The 19,848-nt window shown below is 48.2% G+C and overlaps 1 protein-coding gene across 2 annotated transcripts in view; it reads left to right on the forward strand.

Annotated features, from left to right (window-relative positions):
* The window catches only part of herc1 (HECT and RLD domain containing E3 ubiquitin protein ligase family member 1), a 61,690-nt gene that overhangs the window by 18,454 nt on the left and 23,388 nt on the right, over positions 1-19,848 (forward strand). Inside the window, exons 16-48 of one of the 2 annotated variants that reach the window (XM_069679306.1) lie at positions 756-888; positions 1,143-1,334; positions 1,461-1,685; positions 1,841-2,014; positions 2,093-2,207; positions 3,058-3,178; positions 3,264-3,435; positions 3,829-4,186; positions 6,675-6,795; positions 6,921-6,972; positions 8,290-8,561; positions 8,683-8,898; positions 9,114-9,234; positions 9,538-9,775; positions 9,869-10,044; positions 11,494-11,649; positions 11,735-11,841; positions 11,924-12,034; positions 12,107-12,277; positions 12,484-12,723; positions 12,945-13,028; positions 13,461-14,020; positions 15,047-15,656; positions 15,862-16,135; positions 16,416-16,626; positions 16,713-16,879; positions 17,195-17,311; positions 17,795-18,050; positions 18,383-18,501; positions 18,593-18,819; positions 19,178-19,446; positions 19,595-19,647; positions 19,762-19,848. The exon at positions 19,762-19,848 is cut by the window's right edge and continues 114 nt beyond it. In XM_069679306.1, the coding sequence (XP_069535407.1) occupies positions 756-888; positions 1,143-1,334; positions 1,461-1,685; positions 1,841-2,014; positions 2,093-2,207; positions 3,058-3,178; positions 3,264-3,435; positions 3,829-4,186; positions 6,675-6,795; positions 6,921-6,972; positions 8,290-8,561; positions 8,683-8,898; positions 9,114-9,234; positions 9,538-9,775; positions 9,869-10,044; positions 11,494-11,649; positions 11,735-11,841; positions 11,924-12,034; positions 12,107-12,277; positions 12,484-12,723; positions 12,945-13,028; positions 13,461-14,020; positions 15,047-15,656; positions 15,862-16,135; positions 16,416-16,626; positions 16,713-16,879; positions 17,195-17,311; positions 17,795-18,050; positions 18,383-18,501; positions 18,593-18,819; positions 19,178-19,446; positions 19,595-19,647; positions 19,762-19,848 (6,505 nt within the window). Of the gene's footprint in view, positions 1-755; positions 889-1,142; positions 1,335-1,460; positions 1,686-1,840; positions 2,015-2,092; positions 2,208-3,057; positions 3,179-3,263; positions 3,436-3,828; positions 4,187-6,674; positions 6,796-6,920; positions 6,973-8,289; positions 8,562-8,682; positions 8,899-9,113; positions 9,235-9,537; positions 9,776-9,868; positions 10,045-11,493; positions 11,650-11,734; positions 11,842-11,923; positions 12,035-12,106; positions 12,278-12,483; positions 12,724-12,944; positions 13,029-13,460; positions 14,021-15,022; positions 15,657-15,861; positions 16,136-16,415; positions 16,627-16,712; positions 16,880-17,194; positions 17,312-17,794; positions 18,051-18,382; positions 18,502-18,592; positions 18,820-19,177; positions 19,447-19,594; positions 19,648-19,761 lie in introns of both variants that reach the window. The other variant, XM_069679307.1, reaches the window with a different exon arrangement.

The following is a 19,848-nucleotide window of genomic DNA, read 5'->3' on the forward strand; positions in this document are numbered from 1 at the left end:
ACTTGATGAAGTTATTTACTTGTTATTGCACAGCTGACTTCAGGACTCACATGGTCTTGTTTATGAGCTGTTAAATTACATTAAATAGCAGCTTCACAGTGAATAACTGATGCAGGAAGCAAAGGAACTCGTACTTACATAAAGCTCTTTGGATGACTGAATGAATGGTTCCAGTGGACGTGCATATTTATGAATCATAGTTTTGTAAGGATGAATTTTTAGGATGTTAGTCAATTACATGCCATTGATTCTGTTTACTGCAGACTCTTAAAGGGGACTTCCCATGTTATTAACACTGGTTTTGTTTTTACATATCTTTGGGTCTATATGACAAATAGGTCCAAAAAGTTTTAAACTGCTGATATCTGCGAAAAGGGCTTTATGCGCCGCAGGTTGCAAACACGCCTGATCAAAGTGCGTCCACTTAATGTTTTTGTCTCAGATTGAGGACAACAATCATCTTCCTCTGTAACACAAAGGTCTATCTCTGTAGGGATCCTTTCTGTCATGTTGTCACACACTTAGAAGAACAATCTGAGCCTGTCAGTGGAAACAACAAGAACTTTTAGTGGACGACCTTTGATTGAGAACAAGATGATGTTGCAGCCGTTGCTGTCTCTTTTGTAAAATCAGAAATAAACTAGGACAGTTCAAAAACCTTTTGTACCGATAAAGCTTTAGGCCAGGATTAGAACAGTCACTTCATTGTTGGTGGAAATGTGAGTTTTATAAGATCCATTCATGTCTTTCTGCAGAACTCCAGCAGTGTGGCTTTACTCCACAAGCATCTGCAGCTCCTGCTGCCTCACGCTACAGACATCTTCTCCCGCTCAGCCACTTTGATCAAAGAGAGTTCCTGGAACGGCAGCATACGAGAGAAGCTCCAAGGTGAAGAGAATCAATGGAGCTCTAATGGAACAGGGCTGACGTGCCTCATTATCTCTATGCTCTGTTGACTTCAGCTTGTGACCCTCTTATCCTTTTTCTATTCCTTTTCATCATTAACAGTTTGTTATCATGATCTATTTTAGAATTTTAGGTTAACTGTAATCTTTTTTTATTCAGTTTATAGTGTCATACAAACTCAGGAATCAAATCAGGTTGTTTACTTCAACACCGGCCGCGTCTGTTCTCCTCTCCAGATGTGATCTACGTGTCAGCAGCAGGCAGCATGCTCTGTCAGATAATCAACTCGTTGCTGCTGCTTCCTGTGTCCGTGGCGAGGCCTCTGCTGAGCCACCTGCTGGACCTGCTGCCTCCTCTGGACCGCCTCAACAGGCTGCTGCCTGCGGCCTCCCCGCTGGAGGACCAGGAGCTGCAGTGGCCTCTTCATGGTGAAAAAAAAGCATAAAGTCATCTGTTTCTGAGCTCTTAATACATCGTCCCTCATAAATGACTCTTTTGGGCCATACGATTTATGCTGCCCTTTTCCCACTACTCTACCTTCTCTAACTTTCCAGGTACGTCTGACTTTGCTGAGCCAGCCTCTGGGATGTCCCTGCCCCCGCCGGCTCTCTCCTGGGTGTGGTTGGTGGATCTGGAGCGGACAGTTGCCCTGCTGGTGGGCCGTTGCCTCGGTGGGATGCTGCAGGGAGCTCAGACCTCTCTGGAGGAGCAGGACACTGCCTACTGGCTCAAAACACCTCTCTTCAGCAACGGCCTGGAAATGGACATCCCACAGCTAGGTAGGAATACAGAACTGTGATGGTATGAGTCCATCAGTGTGAAACTGGATACTTCTTACTGGAATCGTCTGCTCTTTTGCCCTTCTCTGCCATTAGTTATTTGTTGTTTCTGCTGTGATTGCTGAGATGTAACGTTTGTCTCTTGTGTCCTTCAGACACCTGCATCAGCTCGTTGTTGGAAGCCGCTCTGTCCGGTAACGAGGAGCAGAAGCCGTTCGACTGCACGCTGCGTCCTGACCTGTGCATGTTGGTGGATCTGGCTCTGGGCTCCTCTAAAGAACCTGCCAACAGTCTGTGGATCAATATGCAGGACTACGCCATCAGCAAAGGTCTGCTTATGATGAAGATGAATGTTGTCTGTGAATGTGAGTGACAGCGTGCTGACGGTTGTGTGTTCTCTGTTGCAGACTGGGACAATGCATCTCTCAGTAATGAGTCCCTGTTGGACACAGTGTCCAGGTTTGTGTTGGCGGCCTTACTGAAGCACACCGGGCTGCTGGGACAGGGCTGCGGAGAGGGGAGGTACTGAAACATCGAATCTATACATGACATGTCACATAAAGGTTTACCTCTACGGCTTAATATGTCTTAAATGACCATGAAAGGAAACTCCTGCAAACTGTCGAACGTGCAAAAATACATTTATTGGCTTGCAACGTTTCTGTGTTCGACCTTCATCAAAGAATCAAGACGTATGCAAGTTAGACAAGTGACACAGTCTCCAGGAGTGAACATCATTTCCTCTCCTTTGCACCTGTCCTATGAAACACATGTGCAAAGAATTTCTTTACTAAACATTTCTGATTTACACTTTTAATCGATGTCATGCTGCTAATGTTTGCGGCTTTCTCGCGAGTGTTCTCAGGCTTCTGCCATCATGTGCTCGCTTAAGTTACACAGACTTCTCACAGCGACTGTGTGTCTCTGTTTAAGATGTTTAAAAAATGCTTCTGCTTTTTGTTGCCACTAAAGCATCAAAAGATACTTCAGTGTTTTTTTCCATACCATGCGTTTAAAACGACATAATCTCCTTTAAGTGTTACGATTGTAAAACAGTGGTTTCAAAGGATTTTAAGGGACATGCTAAATGTTCAAACGAAGGAACTGCTGGATCACAGGGCAAAGCACTGATGGTGATCTGTGAAGATTAAAGACAACATTTTTATTTTGAGTGGGTCATCACAGTTGCAATAAAAGCGTTCCTCTCCATGCTGAGAGAATGTCCGCTTCTTGAGACCTGACTGCTGTTAAGAGAATGTCCTCCATACTGTATTTACCTAAGTAAAACTAAATGATAAGTTCAATTCATCACCCACCTCGAGTTTCATCACTCTAGACCAGATTCAATTTAACCTCTTCATTTCCCCACCAGGTACCAGCCGTCTAAGTCCCTTGCAGAGGTTTATCGCAGTGTTTACAAGGTTCGAAACCGCCTGCTGGCCTGTAAGAACATGGATTTCATCCAGACCAGATCGTCTTCACGTGAGAGGAGGGTGAGTACACAGAAGCTGCATCCACATACACACACACCTTTATATGCACCTTGTATGTCACCTCTAAATATTTATGTTATTACAGATTTCAGACAATCAGGACTCTCTGGACATGGACCCTCAGGAGCACTCGTTCACACGCACCATCGACGAGGAGGCGGAGCTGGAGGAAAGAGCCGACCGCGAGCGGGAGGAGGGACATCAGGAACAGGACGATGAAGAGGAGGACAGGGAGCATGAAGTCATGACGGCTGGAAGTAAGTGCACGTGTCTGGAGTTGTAGTGTGCCGATCATTATTTTTAGAGCTTTCAAGTCTTTACTTTTTCAATCCTGCATGAGCCGAGATTAAAAACTCTGGATTATATTAAAAGTGTTTCATTTTGTCGAATGCCACGACCGCAAAGAGACAACTCCGACCGAGTTTTATGAGCATCTTAAACCAAACGACTGAGATGTAGGAGGCCGGCCTTAAATGTGCTGTTCTGAATGTGTCAACGTGTGTCAGACAAAGCTCCCTCATGTGTTGCAGTAGCATGGGCTTTGGTTATGAACTATGCACACTCTGAGTGTAACATGTGGCTGCCGCTTGTCGTCTAATCCGGCATCTTGTGTGTGTCTTATTTGTTTGTGTGCATCTCGCACGACACAGAAATCTTTCAATGTTTCCTCTCAGCGCGGGAGGTCGCTCGAAGCCGAGACAGAGAGCGGGCCAGCAGCAGCACCGGACTGGGCTCCGGCTCTGTTTCCAGGAGCGGAGGAGGAGGAGGAGGTGGAGGAGGAGGAGGAGAGGAGGACTCCATTCTGTCTCAGGAGGGAAGGAGGGGCAGCACTGGTCTACCCGAGGGTCAGGACCTGTACACGGCAGCCTGTAACTCTGTGATCCACCGCTGTGCTCTGCTGCTGCTCGGGGTGAGCCCGGTGCTGGGAGAGCTGACCAAGCAGAACCAGGAGGAGGGCCAGACCCAGTCCACCACAGGAACACAGGAGTGTCTGAGCTTCATGACCAGGTCAGAGGACACACAGTGAGGAGGAAGAGAGGGAGCAAAAACAAAAAGTACTGACAGATAAAGACGTTACCTCTTCTTCAGGCAAAGTATTAAAGGCACTTTAAGAATATATCTTAAAGGGAAATTCCTTTCATTTTAAATATATAGGAAGATGATTTTTTCAACCAGGAACGGACGTTACATCGCTCTCTTTAAAGACACCAGGCTCCATTGACAAAAACAATCACACACTCATCTACCACTGCTGAGATCTGTAACTTTTTATGTGATATTCTGTGTTACACAAATATTATGTTGTATCTGAACTCACCATTTAAAACACAATAACACCAACAAACTGACCCGCAGAGGCAGAGCAGCAGCTCCTGTGTTCTGCAGGTAAAATCACTGTTTTTATGAATGGAGTCTGGTGTGTGTGCAGAGAGCGATGAAAAAAAAACAATCATCTTCCTCTGTAACAAAAAGGTCTATCTCTGTAGGGATCCTTTCTGTAATGTTGTCGCACACTTAGAAGAACAACCTGAGCCTGTCAGTGGAAACAACAAACAGGTATTTTGATTGGTTGTACGTTCCTCTAAGGTTTACGTTGCAAACATGGCAGCCTCCTTCCTGGCTGCCACCTGAAGCAATCTACTGAAGCAACTCCAAAACGTTTTGTACCTGTTAGTCAAACAAGAGACTCTAAGCTTTTGTTCTTCTCATGCAAGTTCAGCTAAGGCTCATGTGGTGTATTTAGAGTTATCAGACTCGTGGGGAGCTTTCCAAAGTCAGTTGTTTTCTTGCTATTGCTGGAAAAATACAGAAACACAAAGAGGGAACTGTGATGACACCCACACTCATCAGCACTCAATGGCTGTATGCATTTTCCTATAGAGTAAAGGACTAAGGATTTGAACCACTTTAGGATCTCTCTGCAGCCAGGTTAAAGAGTCAACACTCGTCCATGTTGGGTGCTTTTAGGGCTGATTAGAAACATCTCTCTCATCTCATCTCTCTATGTTGAACCATCTGATGCCAGTAGTACTGATGTGTTGGCCAATATTAGTTTGAAATAGAATACAGACTAAATGAAGGTAAAAATCTGCATTTATGTTCTTACTGCCTAAGAGTGTGTGTGTGCGTGTGCGTGTGCGTGTGTGTGTGCGTGTGTGTGTGCGTGTGCACATGCACATGCACATGCACATGCACATGTGTGTGTCTTTGGTGTAGGAGAGGCTTGTCCTTGTTTGTCTCGTCAGTTAAGAATGGCTTTTGAACTGTAATATGAACCTGGTTACTTTCTATATGTGATATAAATTACAGAGACACACCTGCCCTCAGGCAGCCAGGTGAAGGTGTGTCTGGTGTTTTTAAATCAGATAGCACAGATCGCTTCACATCATCACCTGGAAACCCTTCACCTACTTTCATCTTGTTTCTACAAGTTTCATGAGAACATTTAGCGACAGTACATTTATACTCCACATTCCTCCCTGGAGCAGCTCCCACCTGAGAGCGCAGGTTGATGCTCCGCAGGCCTCGGTGCTGTGCCTTTCCTTTGAGGGGACAACACGTCACCTCGCCCTGTTCTGTACTTTGCTGTGAGCAGGGTGTGTTGGTGGAGTGATGGGGAAAGTTTTTATGTTATGCCGTGATGCTCTAAACCCAACAGAGCGTTTCCAGAGTGGAGCGTCCAGCTGTCTCTATTTATTTACCTCTCTCAAATCTTATTGATGAGTTTTACCATGGCCTATGTTAAGAATTTATAATATAGTAATTTGATACACAGTGCTTTATTTTGAAAATCTGGCAGATTCATGACGCTCTTCCTGGGTCTGTCTTCACACCAGAGCTGGGAGCTGCTTCTCAAACACGCTGCAGCCCGCGTGTCAGATACATAGCCTGCACAGTATGAGGATACGATGGTCATCTAATTATCGGTTCATTTATTTTGGGCATTAGCACTAACCTGTGGTTTTTATGTCCTTCTCTGTTCTGTGTAGTAAACTGCAGCGTCTGTGTTTGTGACATGTCGTCTCTCCTGAATCCAAAAGAGTCTCAAAAAGCAGAGTTGCTGTTATTTTTCCCCACAAAGTTGAATCGACCTCATTGTCCTCGCTCTCCTCTCCTTCCTCAGACAGGATGTTAGCTAACCTCACTGTTGGCTCTGAACTTACACCAACTAATCTGAAAGTAGCAGACTGGGAGGTGGGGCGCTGTCTGCTCAAATAGTCTTACCCTAATGGTGAATTCACGGCGTGTGTACATACATGTTTGTTTTTACCTATTCGTTGCACTTGAGGCAGTCTGCTGGATGTGTTTACCGTCGATGTTTTGATTTATCGGACACAGACATGCAGAAGCATGAACTCATGGCTGCCATCAGCTCAGAAGGCTGCGTAGCAGCCAGACTGCACTGCAGCCGTACTCTGCAGGATGAAGCCCAAAGAGAATTCATTTACATGACAGGGCTGATGATTTTGTCTCTGTGATGTGTTTGTGTTTGTAGGAGTGAGAGTCTGAGCGCAGAGAGCCGTTCAGTGCAGAGCAGCCCCAGCTACAGACTGATGAAGTCCAGGAGCGAGTCTGACCTCTCCCAGCCCGAGTCAGACGAAGAGGGCTACACTCTGGTAGAGCATTCACTCTCTGCTACGCATGCATCTGCTCGTCTGTCTCAAAACATCTGTGTTCTTTGTGTGTTAGTTCAGACAGGACACTTATGTTGTGGTTTTAAAGCTTCTGTTTTCTGTTTCAGAGCGGAAGGAGAAACGTGGACCTGGACCTGGCGTTCTCTCACAAAAAGAGAGGTAAAGATCATAAATATTCGTCTACATGTAAGGAGACAGGATGATACAGGGTGTGTGTTGTCATCAGTCATACGTTACTCTTGTCTCTCTGTCTTTCGATCCCTGTGCGGATAGTTTATTTGCTTCTTTTGGGGCAGTTGAGCCCCAAACGCAAGAGGAGCTCCAAGCAAGTAACCGATGGCATGTTTCTTCCTCTTGTTACCTCCATATCTGCAATGCCCCCTCCATTCATCTGTCATCACGAGGGCCTTACTTTCAGCCTCACTTCATATTATAGAAGAAAAACAACTCAAATAAAGACTAATGAGCCGATTGAACAACAGTTCATTGTACTTTGCACAATGGAGGCTCATTCCTGGTGAAGAATGTGATTTGTCTCGTTGAATCACAGTCGCTCTTTAAAAGAAATGATCAGTACACTCTGAGCCCGCTTACACCTGGTATCAACATGCGTCCTGAGCGGACAGCTCTAACTATGGGCGCTCAAACCATTAAAGTGCGTCTCCATCTCACGTTCCTGCTGCTGAAAGAGAGAGCAAAAAGGGCTTTAAAGCTTTGTTCTTCTTCTGTGTCTGTTAAGGTTAAACTTCTGAGCAATATGCAGATCCTCCCCTCTGACACATCTGTCTCCCAGCTCTGCAGCATTATTACAAAATAGGATGAACTGCTCGTTGGTTAGACCTCCTGCCCTCGTCCAGGCGCCGTCTCGCTCGCCTCCCTCGTCCTCGTGAGTCTATAGGAGGCACCTGTATGCAGTGAGCACAGCCCACTTTATTGCATAAACTACATTTTCAGATGTTTGGAACAACATGAGGAAAATAAAACCAGAAACAGCAGAGGAATGAAATCAGAAGGCGGCCCCCGAATACCACAGCAAACATAATGCTGAACGACCTTTGACTGATACTGCCCGACTGATGGGATCTCAGCGCATCCTGGGTGCACTTACACTCATTCTTAGAGCTGCCCACTTGTGACGCGATCACTCAGGATGCATCGTAATACCAGGTGTACTCAGGACCTTTAGTTCTTGTATAGAGACATAAGGCGTGGTTACCATCTCACTTCTTCGCTGCAGCATTTCCTCCTCAGTGGGAATCTGAAACCCAGAGCTCCCATTATAGATTTATTCACTCATGAAGGCTTATGCTGCATGAAGAATCAGCATTCGGCCATTTGATGAACCCCTCTACAGTAATAATGCATTGCACTGCAGAGCTCTTTAAGTGCTTTAAAGCGACATCCATCAGCAGATTTATCCTGCGTTTATGCGTCTGAAAGGCTGCTGTCTCTCTCTCTCTCTCGTTCTGTCTCCAGGCTTCCTTCACAGCTCTCCAGACTCCCTGGCTGAGTCCTGGTTCCGGGCCAAACTGAGCCGGCAGCGCAGCTACAGCTCGGCCCACTCCTACGAGGAGTCGGACCTGGACCTGAGCCGCTCGCTGGGCATCCACGCTCTCATCGACAACATGGTCAGCTTCATCAGCGGTGACGTGGGCCTGGCTCCGGCCTTCAAGGAGCCAGAGGAGAGTATGTCCACCAGCCCACAGGCAACCATCCTGGCCATGGAGCAGCAGCAGAGCCGGGCGGAGGTGAGGGAGTCCAGCAGGGCGTTCAGGATCGTTTGAGTTCGACATATTCTTCGTAACAGAAAAGTTGGAGGACATGTGACCCTGTTATGATAAACAGTACTGGTTTGTGTTTTATCTGCAGCTGCGGTTGGAGGCGCTCCATCAGATCGTGGTGTTGATCTCTGGCATGGAGGAGAAAGGCAGCCAGCCCGGGAACACAGATCGATCCAGCGGTGCCTTCCAGTCCTCCTCCTTGCTCACCTCCGTCAGGCTGCAGTTCCTGGCTGGTTGTTTTGGCCTCGGCACGGTGGGCACCGGAGGGCTGAAGAGAGAGAGTGTGCAGCTGCATCACTATCAGGTACAAGGCTGTTCACCTGCGGAGAAAATGCTGAGTCCCTTAGATTGTGTTTGATTAGCAGAAGAGATTTGTGTTTTTGAACAGCAGTCAAACAGGCTGTAATCATGCAACATAATCCATGAGGCAAAGGTGACCGATGATCAGGCACATGTGCCCTTTTGAAGCACCTGAATTACCCTTTAACGCACTAACATAGGACGTACTTTGTTTTGCAGGATGGTGTGAAAGCAGCCAAGAGGAGCATCCAGATGGAAATCCAGACAGCTGTTCATAAGATCTACCAGCAGCTGTCTGTCACACTGGAGAGGGCGCTGCAGGCTAACAAGCACCACATCGGTAATAAAGACTGCTGATGTCAGCCCCTGTGCTGGAGCCTCAAAGATTGAATGAGCTCAGAACATTCACATTGACCTTTAACAAACATCTCAGTGACATGAACTTGGCAGCGTTAACGGAGTGCACATATAGAACCCTGGGATCTGTCCTCACATGTTCTGTTAAACAGGTTAATGTGCATGAAAACAGACAAAACCAGGACAACTGTCAGATCACGTTGAGCCTGTTTGAGTCCGACATCACACTGTCATATTTACAGCCCCCCTCATTTGTCTTCTTTCTCTTGTTCCCTCTCCACCCTAGAAGCCCAGCAGCGCCTCCTGCTGGTGACTGTGTTTGCACTGAGTGTTCGCTACCAGCCGGTGGACGTGTCTCTGGCCATCTCCAGCGGGCTGCTCAACGTGCTGTCTCAGCTCTGCGGCACAGAGACCATGCTCGGGCAGCCGCTCCAGCTGCTCCAGAAACCCGGAGTATCTCAGCTCAGCACCGCCCTCAAAGTGGCCTCCACACGCCTGCTGCAGATCCTCGCCATCAGCACCGGGTGAGAGCTTTAGGACGGCTGAAACGGGAAGAATCAATAAGCAAATACAAGAACAAGGCAATATAAACTTCTGTTGTCACGTTCTGTTTGCAGGACGTACGCAGACAAGTTGAGTCCGAAGGTCGTGCAGTCTCTGTTGGACCTGCTCTGCAGTCAGCTGAAGAACCTGCTGTCTCAGGCGGGAGTCAGTCTGCTCTCTGCTGGAAAAGACCCAGAAGACACCAAACATGAGGACGGTGCAGACGCTGAGAAGAAGGACTTCAGAGGTGGTGAAGCTTCTCACGTTTTCTCTCTAAAACATGCAGTACAGTGTACAGTACACTATCATTGCATCCATGTGAACAGTGATGTTTTCACCAGCAAATTTGATCAACATATTTCAGTGTTATAGCTAAATAATTATTATAGATTGTTGCGGCCTCTGTAACACTCACAGAACGGCTCTAGAGACCGAACTTATACAGGACACCATGACCAAAGTTCAAAGTTCAAAGTTCCTCTAAGTAAACAAATATTAGAGTAAACAAACAAAAGGGTTGGAGATCCCGGACAAAAAGAACAAAAGATGGGGAAAGACTGAGCCAGCCATGCAGTTGGCCGTCGCACTCAGACCGACCCCTTCACTTCCTAAAAGAAACACTACCTAACAAATAAGAATTCGAAAAACTAAACTTCCAGCGAGCTCCAACCCAAACTCAAATAACAAACAAAAACAACAAAACCCGGCACGCTAACCCGCGCACGGGAAAAAGAAAGATTTCCCCTCAGAGCTGCGCCTGGCCGTGTGATTCAGCTTCTCTCCTCCTCCCCTTCTCCACTGGCCTCCTCTTATTCTCCCTCCGCCTCTGATGAGGAGGTGATCTGATGATCAGCTGTTCCACTGTTACCTGACAGGTAGAGGGCAAGCCAGAGAGGGAGAGAGAGAGAGAGAGCAACAGAGCGGCAGGCACGTAACGTAGATTAACCTTGTTTGCAAGAAGGACAACAACGATCAGACGTTTGAAAACAGTTTGAAAAAACAGACACACTGTCCGTCAGATGATGGAGAAACAAGAGGCAGCTTTGTCTGTTACAGATAATCACAGTGCACAGCACAGGGACGGCAACTGGACAAAAATATAGGAAATAAATGAATAATAAATTAATATAAAACAATATTCAAATGATTTTATTGTATAACCTTAGATAAAGGGGAATTAGTCTTATATATACACATTTTATTTATACTAATAGGTATAAAACACAGGAATTGCTCCAGTGGATTAAATTTTAAAGCAACCAAACTCCACTGACACAAACAGCGTTGTTTCCTCTCCAAACACAGGAGTCTGCTGCTGCCTCCATCCGTTAGTTTGTTTGTGCTGTTGTGAGACTTGTTCAGATCCAACACAGTCTTTGTGTTCACATCACAAGAAAACAAACCTAGTAAGGCAGCCGTATACAAGAAACTCCTGTGTTCTGTGAGATAAAATCACTGTTTTGTCAATGGAGTCTGGTGATCACTTTCGGTACCCCAGGATATGTGAGGCCTTTGTTAAAAAGTACCAGAATTACCCTTTAAATATTTTCTTCTTTACATTAAATACGTGAAGTTTGAATTAGTGCAGAGATTCTGTGTCATCAGCAGCATCAGTCACCAACCTGCGATGAACCTGCATGCAGTTTTGTTTTCATGAAATGAAACATCCAGCCTGTAACTTGTGTTTCTTGTGTTCCAGCTTTGATCCGTAAGCAGCACACTGCTGAGCTGCACCTCGGAGACTTCCTCGTCTTCCTCAGGAGAGTCGTGTCCTCCAAAGCCATCCAGTCCAAGATGGCCTCCCCGAAATGGACTGAAGTACTGCTTAACATCGCCGCACAGAAATGCTGCTCAGGTACAACCGGTTGTATTAAAGTGATAAAGACTTCATGTCATAAAAACTCAGCTGAGACTTGAACTCTTGGTGGCTGTCATCGTAGGGGTCCCTCTGGTGGGAAACCTGAGGACTCGGCTGCTTGCTCTTCACGTTCTGGAGGCCGTCCTGCCCGCCTGTGAGGCCAACATGGAGGACGACCAGATGACACAGGTATACAGCTGACTTAGCTCTACATGAGTCTTTAACAACAGTCTGTTTCAGTCAGTCAGCTAACATGTTTGTTCTCTTCCAGGTGGTTGAGCGGCTCTTCTCCCTGTTGTCTGACTGCATGTGGGAGGCTCCCATTGCTCAGGCCAAACACTCCATCCAGATTAAAGAGAAGGTTCAGGAGCTCAAACTTCAGGTGTGCAGGTGTTCTCCTGTCTTTAGACTATCATCATTTGTTTGAGTGACTGACAGTTTGTGCGATCCACAGGGAGAGGCAGAGGAGGAGGACGAGAACCTCCCCATACAGGAAGTGTCCTTTGACCCGGAGAAGGCTCAGTGCTGTGTGGTGGAGAACGGACAGGGGCTGACGCACGGCAGTGGGGGTAAAGGCTACGGCCTGGCCTCCACAGGTATCTCCTCTGGATGCTACCAGTGGAAGGTACAGTATTGTATTGTTTTTCTGTTAAGCAGCACAAAGTAGGGGAGTCCTGATTGTGATTCTACTTGATCCATAGCTTTGATAGTCCACGCTCCCTTCTACACGCCCTGCTGTACATTTGCTCATACAATACAAAAAAAAAAGAAAGAAACAAATATAAGTAAAAGCTTTTCTATCACAAAAATGACGTGTTATTGTTCTTGTAGTTCTACATTGTGAAGGAGAACAGAGGCAATGAGGGAACATGTGTGGGCGTCTCCCGTTGGCCCGTGCACGACTTCAACCACCGCACCACGTCTGACATGTGGCTGTACCGAGCGTACAGCGGAAACCTTTATCACAACGGGGAGCAGACGCTGACGCTCAGCAGCTTCACTCAGGGAGACTTCATCACCTGCGTCCTCGACATGGAGGCCAGAACCATCTCCTTCGGCAAGAACGGGGAGGTGAGAGACGGACTGACCTGTAGCAGATGTAGCTACTTTATTCATCAGATAAAAAGGCTGGAGCTGTGTGTGCACATCTTATTAATGTCGTTTAAATGTGTTTATTTGTTCACTGAAATACACCAAGTTAAAGAGCGGAAACGGTCAACAATAGAAACAACATGACGCTCTGTATCTCCGCTTTCAGCGCCCATCTTTAACGCTTGTGCTTGTTTTTACAGGAGCCAAAGTTAGCCTTTGAGGACGTCGATGCTACAGAGCTGTATCCCTGTGTGATGTTCTACAGCAGCAACCCTGGGGAGAAGGTGGGAGAGCACACATGTTCACCTGTCGGAGAGGCAAACACAACCGCAACTTGAGGAGCTATTACTTTACATCTGTTGGCGTGCTCGGCTGCTTAGTCTTTGTTTATTTAGCTCGGCCAACGCCCCGCCCCAAATGTGATGTTAAATTCTTCCTTACTCTACTTTAAACATCTTTTGCTCTTATATTTTCTGACACCTTATCTGAAACAGGTCACAATGTTAAGCAAAAACAAGTTTTGTCAGGTTTATTTTGCGGTCATGTCTCAGTCATTGCTGGGACAGAAGAGAGGCAGAGACGGTGTGTAAGAGGCACACGCATGTTTTTAGGGGGCTTCGTAGTTATGTGCAGACTTCACGTCAAAGGTTTCTGATACTGGTCTGTTTGTTGATTATCTATCAATGTAAATTTGTATATTCTGCTTATTTTTGCAGGTAAAGATCTGTGACATGCAGATGAGGGGAACACCTCGAGACCTCCTACCTGGAGACCCGGTCTGCAGCCCCATGGCCACCGTCCTGGCTGAAGCCACCACGCAGCTGATCCGTATCTTACATCGCACTGATCACTGGACCCACCGCATCAACAAGACTATGATCGAACGGCTCCACAAGATCAAGCCCTGCTTCAGAGACTCAGCCAGCGCATCAGGCAGCGGCGTGGGTCAGAGGCTGAAGAAGAGTCGCTCGGTGCAGAGCCGCGAGGAGCACGACGCCCAGAGAGAGAGTCAGGACACGCCCACGAGGACGGAGGAGGAGCGGGGACGCCACGGACGGCAGCACGGTCTGGGGGAGCTGTCGGAGCACCACCTGAGGACGCTCTGCACGGAGGTGTGGCCGGTCCTGGCTATCATCGGGGGGGCGGACGCAGGCCTGCGTGTTGGGGGGAGATGTGTGCACAAGCAGACCGGGAGGCATGCCACCCTGCTGGGCGTGGTGAAGGAAGGAAGCACGTCAGCCAAGGTGCAGTGGGACGAGGCCGAGATCACCATCAGGTACTGTGTGAAAAGTTTCACTGTGGCACCTTTTTGTCACCTTCCTTTGACATTTTCTTTGTTTGTATGTTGCTACGTTTGTTAGTCACCACTTTATTTTAGGTATAACACATTGTAAACTAGTTAGATTTATCTAAGGTGAAAATGTTTCACCTTAGCTGCTCGTCAAACCTTATGAATGCACACGCATTGAAAACCAACGCCAACAGGAAGTCTGCTGTAAGAGGCAGTAAGCCCTCTGTAACAAACGTCATCTGATTCACATGACACACTGTGTGAGCTACACTTATGTACAGCAACAAAATGCATGTTATTGTGTGTTCTCACGCCACACAGTGGCTAGAGGAACGATTACGCCTCGGTGTCTGTTAAAGACGCCGCTGCACCTCACACAGCGGCTGTGGCGCTCCCGTTACACTCAATGTTTCTTTAATTATGCTATAAATATAATTCTGCCAACTCCAGCCATGGAGAGATTCTGACTGTTGTTGCTGTCGGGCCACATTTATACCTCTTAAACCATTTACTACTTATGTGTTTTATATATACTGTGTATACTTGAGTCAGGGGGACCCATCACATGTTGTAGGTCCACAGCAGCGCTCCGCATGACGCTCTGTTCTCTGTACTGATGTGGCGTGTCACAGGCTCACGGTGATGAGCAGTTTGACCACATGGCTGATCAAATGTATTTGAACACAGATGAAGCAGAATGTGTCTGTCACACTCTGTATTAGCCTCCTGCTTTCTGCTCTTCCACCTCCATGCTCCCTTCCTCTGGTTCACTGTTTTCATGTCTCTCTCACTGACTTGCCCTTTTGCTTCATTATTAATCCATTTCCTTTCTGCATGGTCACTGAATCACGGAGCGGCATGTTTCTGTGCCCACACATTCCTTCTTTTTATTTGTCTGGCATGCTGTGCTCTTTCTCTCCTGCCCTGTCCCTCACTTTGTGTTTCCTTCCCTTGTCTCCTTTCACTCTCCACTCCCTTCTATTAAAGCTTCCCAACTTTCTGGTCGCCTAGTGACACTCCGCTCTACAACCTGGAGCCCTGCGAGCCGCTGCCTTTCGACGTGGCACGTTTCCGCGGCCTCACCGCCTCGCTGCTGTTGGACCTCACCTACCTCACCAGCATCCACGAGGAGACTGCCGCCAAGCTCAGCGCACGCCGCCATGAGAAGAAGCATCGCAACGCTGCCTCGACCGGGCACGAGCCGACCGGTAACGAAGACAAGGCGGACAATGAGGGTCACAACCGCAGTGAACAAAAGGATAACATCGGAGCCTCTTCTGCAGCAAACACCACGACCTCTGACCTCCGAGTGTCCCACAGCCTGGACGAGGTGAAAGCACACGCTGCTCCAAACTCAAAGTCAGAGAGTGAGATCTCCTCTGTGGTCAGCGGAGGGAACGAGGCTCTCTTCACTGCAGCCCCTCACGCTCCGGCAGAGGGAAACAGGAAGAAGGGCCACGAGCACGGCGGCTCCAGAAGTCACGAGCAATCACCCTCCTCCATCGCCACGCAGTCAGAGATCCATGCTGTGCAGCTGTCCTACCTGTACCTGGGAGCCATGAAGACCCTCAGCGCCCTGCTGAGCTGCAGCAAGTACGCTGAGCTGCTGCTCATACCAAAGGTACTGCAGCTGCTCGGCTTAGTGATCAATTAATCACTTACATGTGGTTCTTCAAGGTCTCCTGTTTTTATGTCCTTTCATCTTATCATTTAAATATTTCATGTGAAGCAAAAGTATGAAATCTGTGTGCATGTAGGTCTGATTGAGTCAAACAGTTCAAACACTGTCTCATGTATGCCGACCTGTTCTCTCGTCTAACACCAAGGTGTTACCTGAAGCGGCGCCCAGCGGGCACAACGCTGATCTTAACGCCGGCACCAGCGGGAGCACAGCTGCCACCTCACCTGTGTGTCAGGAGGAGGTGGAGATGCGGGCGGCTCTGCAGTTTCTCATGCGACACATGGTGAAGAGAGCGGTGATGCGTTCTCCCATCAAACGGGCGCTGGGCCTGGCAGACCTGGAGAGGGCTCAGGCCATGATCTACAAACTGGTGGTGAACGGGCTGCTGGAGGAGCCCAGTGGAGGGAAGACGAAGCCCGGTGAGGATGTCCAGAGACCTGATGGTTTATTAGTGTCTGGAGAGATTACGACTGTATCAATAATCAGCTTTCTCTTTGTGTTGTTCAGGATTGATTTGGATTTTCACATCATACCTTATTTTCAGTGTATGTTGGGAAAAGTTACGTTCACAAGCGACGAACAGCTGCGTTATTAGAGCCGCTGGAAACATCGACAACAGCCTTCTAAATATGCACTGCAGGGTCTTATGTCTGTAACAGGTCGCAGCTGAAAACTGACATCAGAGTTTTTCTCCTACAGGAGTGAAGAGTGAACCAGAGGGTGAAGGGGAGGGTACGGAGGGAGAGCAGCTGGCTCAGACCCCCGTCACCACCAGCCCCTCGGCCTCCAGCACCACCTCCTTCATGAGCTCCTCTCTGGAGGACACCACCACCGCCACCACGCCGGTCACAGACACAGAGACGGTCCCCGCCTCAGAGTCTCCGGGGGTCATGCCCCTCAGCCTGCTCAGGTCAGACGTATTATCTGTTAGCTTGTCTTAATGATCAGCTTTGTTTTTCATGTAAAGATGATGTTAATGCTTCTCTGTGACAACAGGCAAATGTTCTCCAGTTACCCCACCACCACCCTGGCTCCGACCCGGCGAGCTCAGACCCCCCCGGTGTCCTCCCTGCCCACGTCTCCCTCAGACGAGGTGGGACGCCGGCAGAGTCTCACCTCCCCCGACTCGCAGCCCAACAGACAGCAGAACAGAACAGGCACCTGTAAGTATGCCGGATTAGTTTTTCACTGGGTCTCTGAGTTGGTACACAATGTTTTGATATTGTTGATTAATGAAGATGGGGCAGGGTCTCCTCATAAAGTACGTCTTACTGAAACAGCCCAAAGTGTTCCATCTCCCCTCATTTTAACGCTGTCACACCTGTAGGTTCTGCTGCGATGAGCTTAACTAACAACTAATGTAATTATAATACTGTGTATGTTTCAGCATTAATAGGAAACAAAACAAAGTGTGATTTTCAAACCTGTACTCCAGATTTCTTGACGTTTTTACAAAGGCTTCTGATTGTTTCCTGCAGCTCTGTCAGACCCCAGCAGCAGACTGTCCACGTCTCCGCCTCCTCCGGCCATCGCTGTGCCGCTGTTAGAGATGGGCTTCTCCCTGCGCCAGATCACCAAAGCTCTGGAAGCCACCGGTCAGTCTCTCTCCAGCGGCCTGTCCTCTCTTTGCTGTTACATTTCACTAAATCAATGCAACTTGTAATTCTGACCAACACATGTAAGATGGACAACACACTTTGTGTTAGACTTGTGCACAGACTTGTGTGCTAGCGCTACAACTAAGGCTGGAGATATACTCGCTTTTGAACCTTGCATTCACAAACACAACCGCCTGTGTCATGAACGTAGTTGTTCTCGTACTTGTCTATGCTCTACGTGTGTTACTGGAGGATACCTCTAGAGGGCGCACCAGAGAGCTCAGGCCGTTTGCAGCTACTGAATGTGCAGACATGGAGACACTCGAGGAGGTTACTGTGATGTTCATTCTGACATTACGGCAGAAAAAGCAACAGCAGTGGTTTGAATAGATATTCAGACTGTAAGGCTGTGAGTACTGTAGTGTGACGAGCATTGTGTGGTGTATTGAGGGTCCAGAGTGTGTCTTCCTGTTGTCTCAGGTGCTCGAGGAGAAGCAGACGCTCAGAACATCACGGTGCTGGCCATGTGGATGATAGAACATCCCGGCACGGAGGACGAGCACGACGAGCCTCACACCCGGGGCGGCGGTGTTGGAGGAGACGGGTCGGACTCATCCTGTCCGGGTGCAATGGCCTCAACTGGAGGGAAATCTCTGGACAGGAGCTCGTACCTGTGCTCTCCTGGAGACATAGCGAGTGCTGATGCCTCAGAGATGGAGGAGGGCTTCAGCGAGAGGTACAGATGGAGGTCTTAAAGTCAGTCATAGTAGAAGCTTTCAGAGTTTGTTACACCTTTCACCTGTTCTTAAGTCACAAACACAGGAGAGAAAACATTTTAGATCAGGCAGAAAACGGATCAACATTTGTTTATGTCATTTGGCTCTCAGGGCTTCCGTAGATCGACGGAGGTATGAACAGGTTGTCTAACAAACAGTCCCTTCGTTACCCTTTAAACCTTTGAAAAATGCACCATCATCAATATTTCGTAGTCCTGACTGTTTAGTGTTTTATTTCATGTAGCCATAAAGTGTGTCAGTTTAAAATAAGGTGTGTTTGTGTCCTCTGTAGTCCTGAGGGTCTGGATCAGGACGCTGCAGCCTCCAGCGGAGCTCCGCTCAGAGGCCGATCTGCTGCCGGCAGGAAACACCGCTTTGACCTGGCTGCACGTACGCTGTTAGCCCGCGCTGGTGAGAATATTGTACAAAAACACCTTTTACCTCTCTTCAGACTTTGTCTTAACAACTCCTAACTTCACGTTACACTTCCTGTCCTCCTCAGCTGGACTGTACCGCTCGGTACAGGCCCACCACAGCCAGTCCCGTCGCGAGGTCTCGTCCCTGCAGCAGCAACAGGACCCGGGCGCCCTCTATGACTTCAACCTGGATGAGGAGCTGGAGATGGACCTGGATGAGGAGACCATGGAGGCCATGTTCGGCCAGGACTTGGCCAGTGACACCGACATTCTGGGAATGTGGATCCCGGAGGTACTGGACTGGCCAACATGGGTGTGTGTGACTTTACGCTCTGGCTTGAGGGCTGCCATCTCTGCTCTTTACCCACCCTGCATCACTTCTCATGCACAGTAACTCATGCTACACGTGCATGACCCTCACCCCCCCCCCGCTCAGCTTAACTAACCGGCATGAAATGAAAGACTAAACATTGTGAATGACTTCATGTTTATTCTCAGTGCTGCTTGAGAAGTAACTCATTAATGCAGAGCTTTCACTGCTGCATCTCTCGAACACGTCACGTTGCATTGATGCTAACCATGCTAACCTGAGGCCTAACAGCTCTGTCCTGTGTGTGTGTGTGTGTGTGTGTGTGTGTGTGTGTCTGTCTGAACTGTTCCCTCCCTCGCAGCACGTATGTGAGACAGACGACAGAGATGAAGTCGTGGTGTGCGAGCTGTGCGAGGCCAACGTGGCCAACTTTAATCAGCACATGAAGAAGAGTCACCCCGGCTGCGGACGCAGCGCCAACAGGCAGGGTTACCGCAGTAATGGCTCCTACGTGGACGGCTGGTTCGGGGGGGAGTGTGGGAGTGGAAACCCCTACTACCTGCTGTGTGGCGCCTGCAGAGAGAAGTACCTGGCTATCAAAAGCAAGGCCAAAGTCCCCGTCGTTGAGAGGTACGCACACCTGAGAAAGATCTGCAGAACGATGACCTTTCTTTCTTGGCAATCTGTTTTATTCCTGTACTATTTTTACTATGTTTTTATTTACAGGAAGTAAATCAATTAAATAAATGTGTTAATTTATTCTGTGATATGTGAGCAGGTATAAGGGACAGGCTCCAGACCTCCTGGGGAAGCAGGACAGTGTGTATGAAGGTATGCACAGACTCATCAGTACCATGTGATCTACTCAGTGTTTCCTGCAGCGACAGCAGGAGTGTGTGTTTGTCTTTGCTTATAAACTGTTGGTGTGAATCCGTCCCCCTGCAGAGGACTGGGACATGCTGGATGTGGATGAAGATGAGAAGCTGACGGGGGAGGAAGAGTTCGAGCTCTTGGCCGGCCCGCTGGGTCTCA

The sequence above is a fragment of the Semicossyphus pulcher genome, unplaced genomic scaffold, assembly GCF_022749685.1.
Source record: "Semicossyphus pulcher isolate SPU_LCO1_2020_fin unplaced genomic scaffold, fSemPul1.0.p SCAF_38, whole genome shotgun sequence".
NCBI classification, from domain to species: Eukaryota; Metazoa; Chordata; class Actinopteri; order Labriformes; family Labridae; genus Semicossyphus; species Semicossyphus pulcher.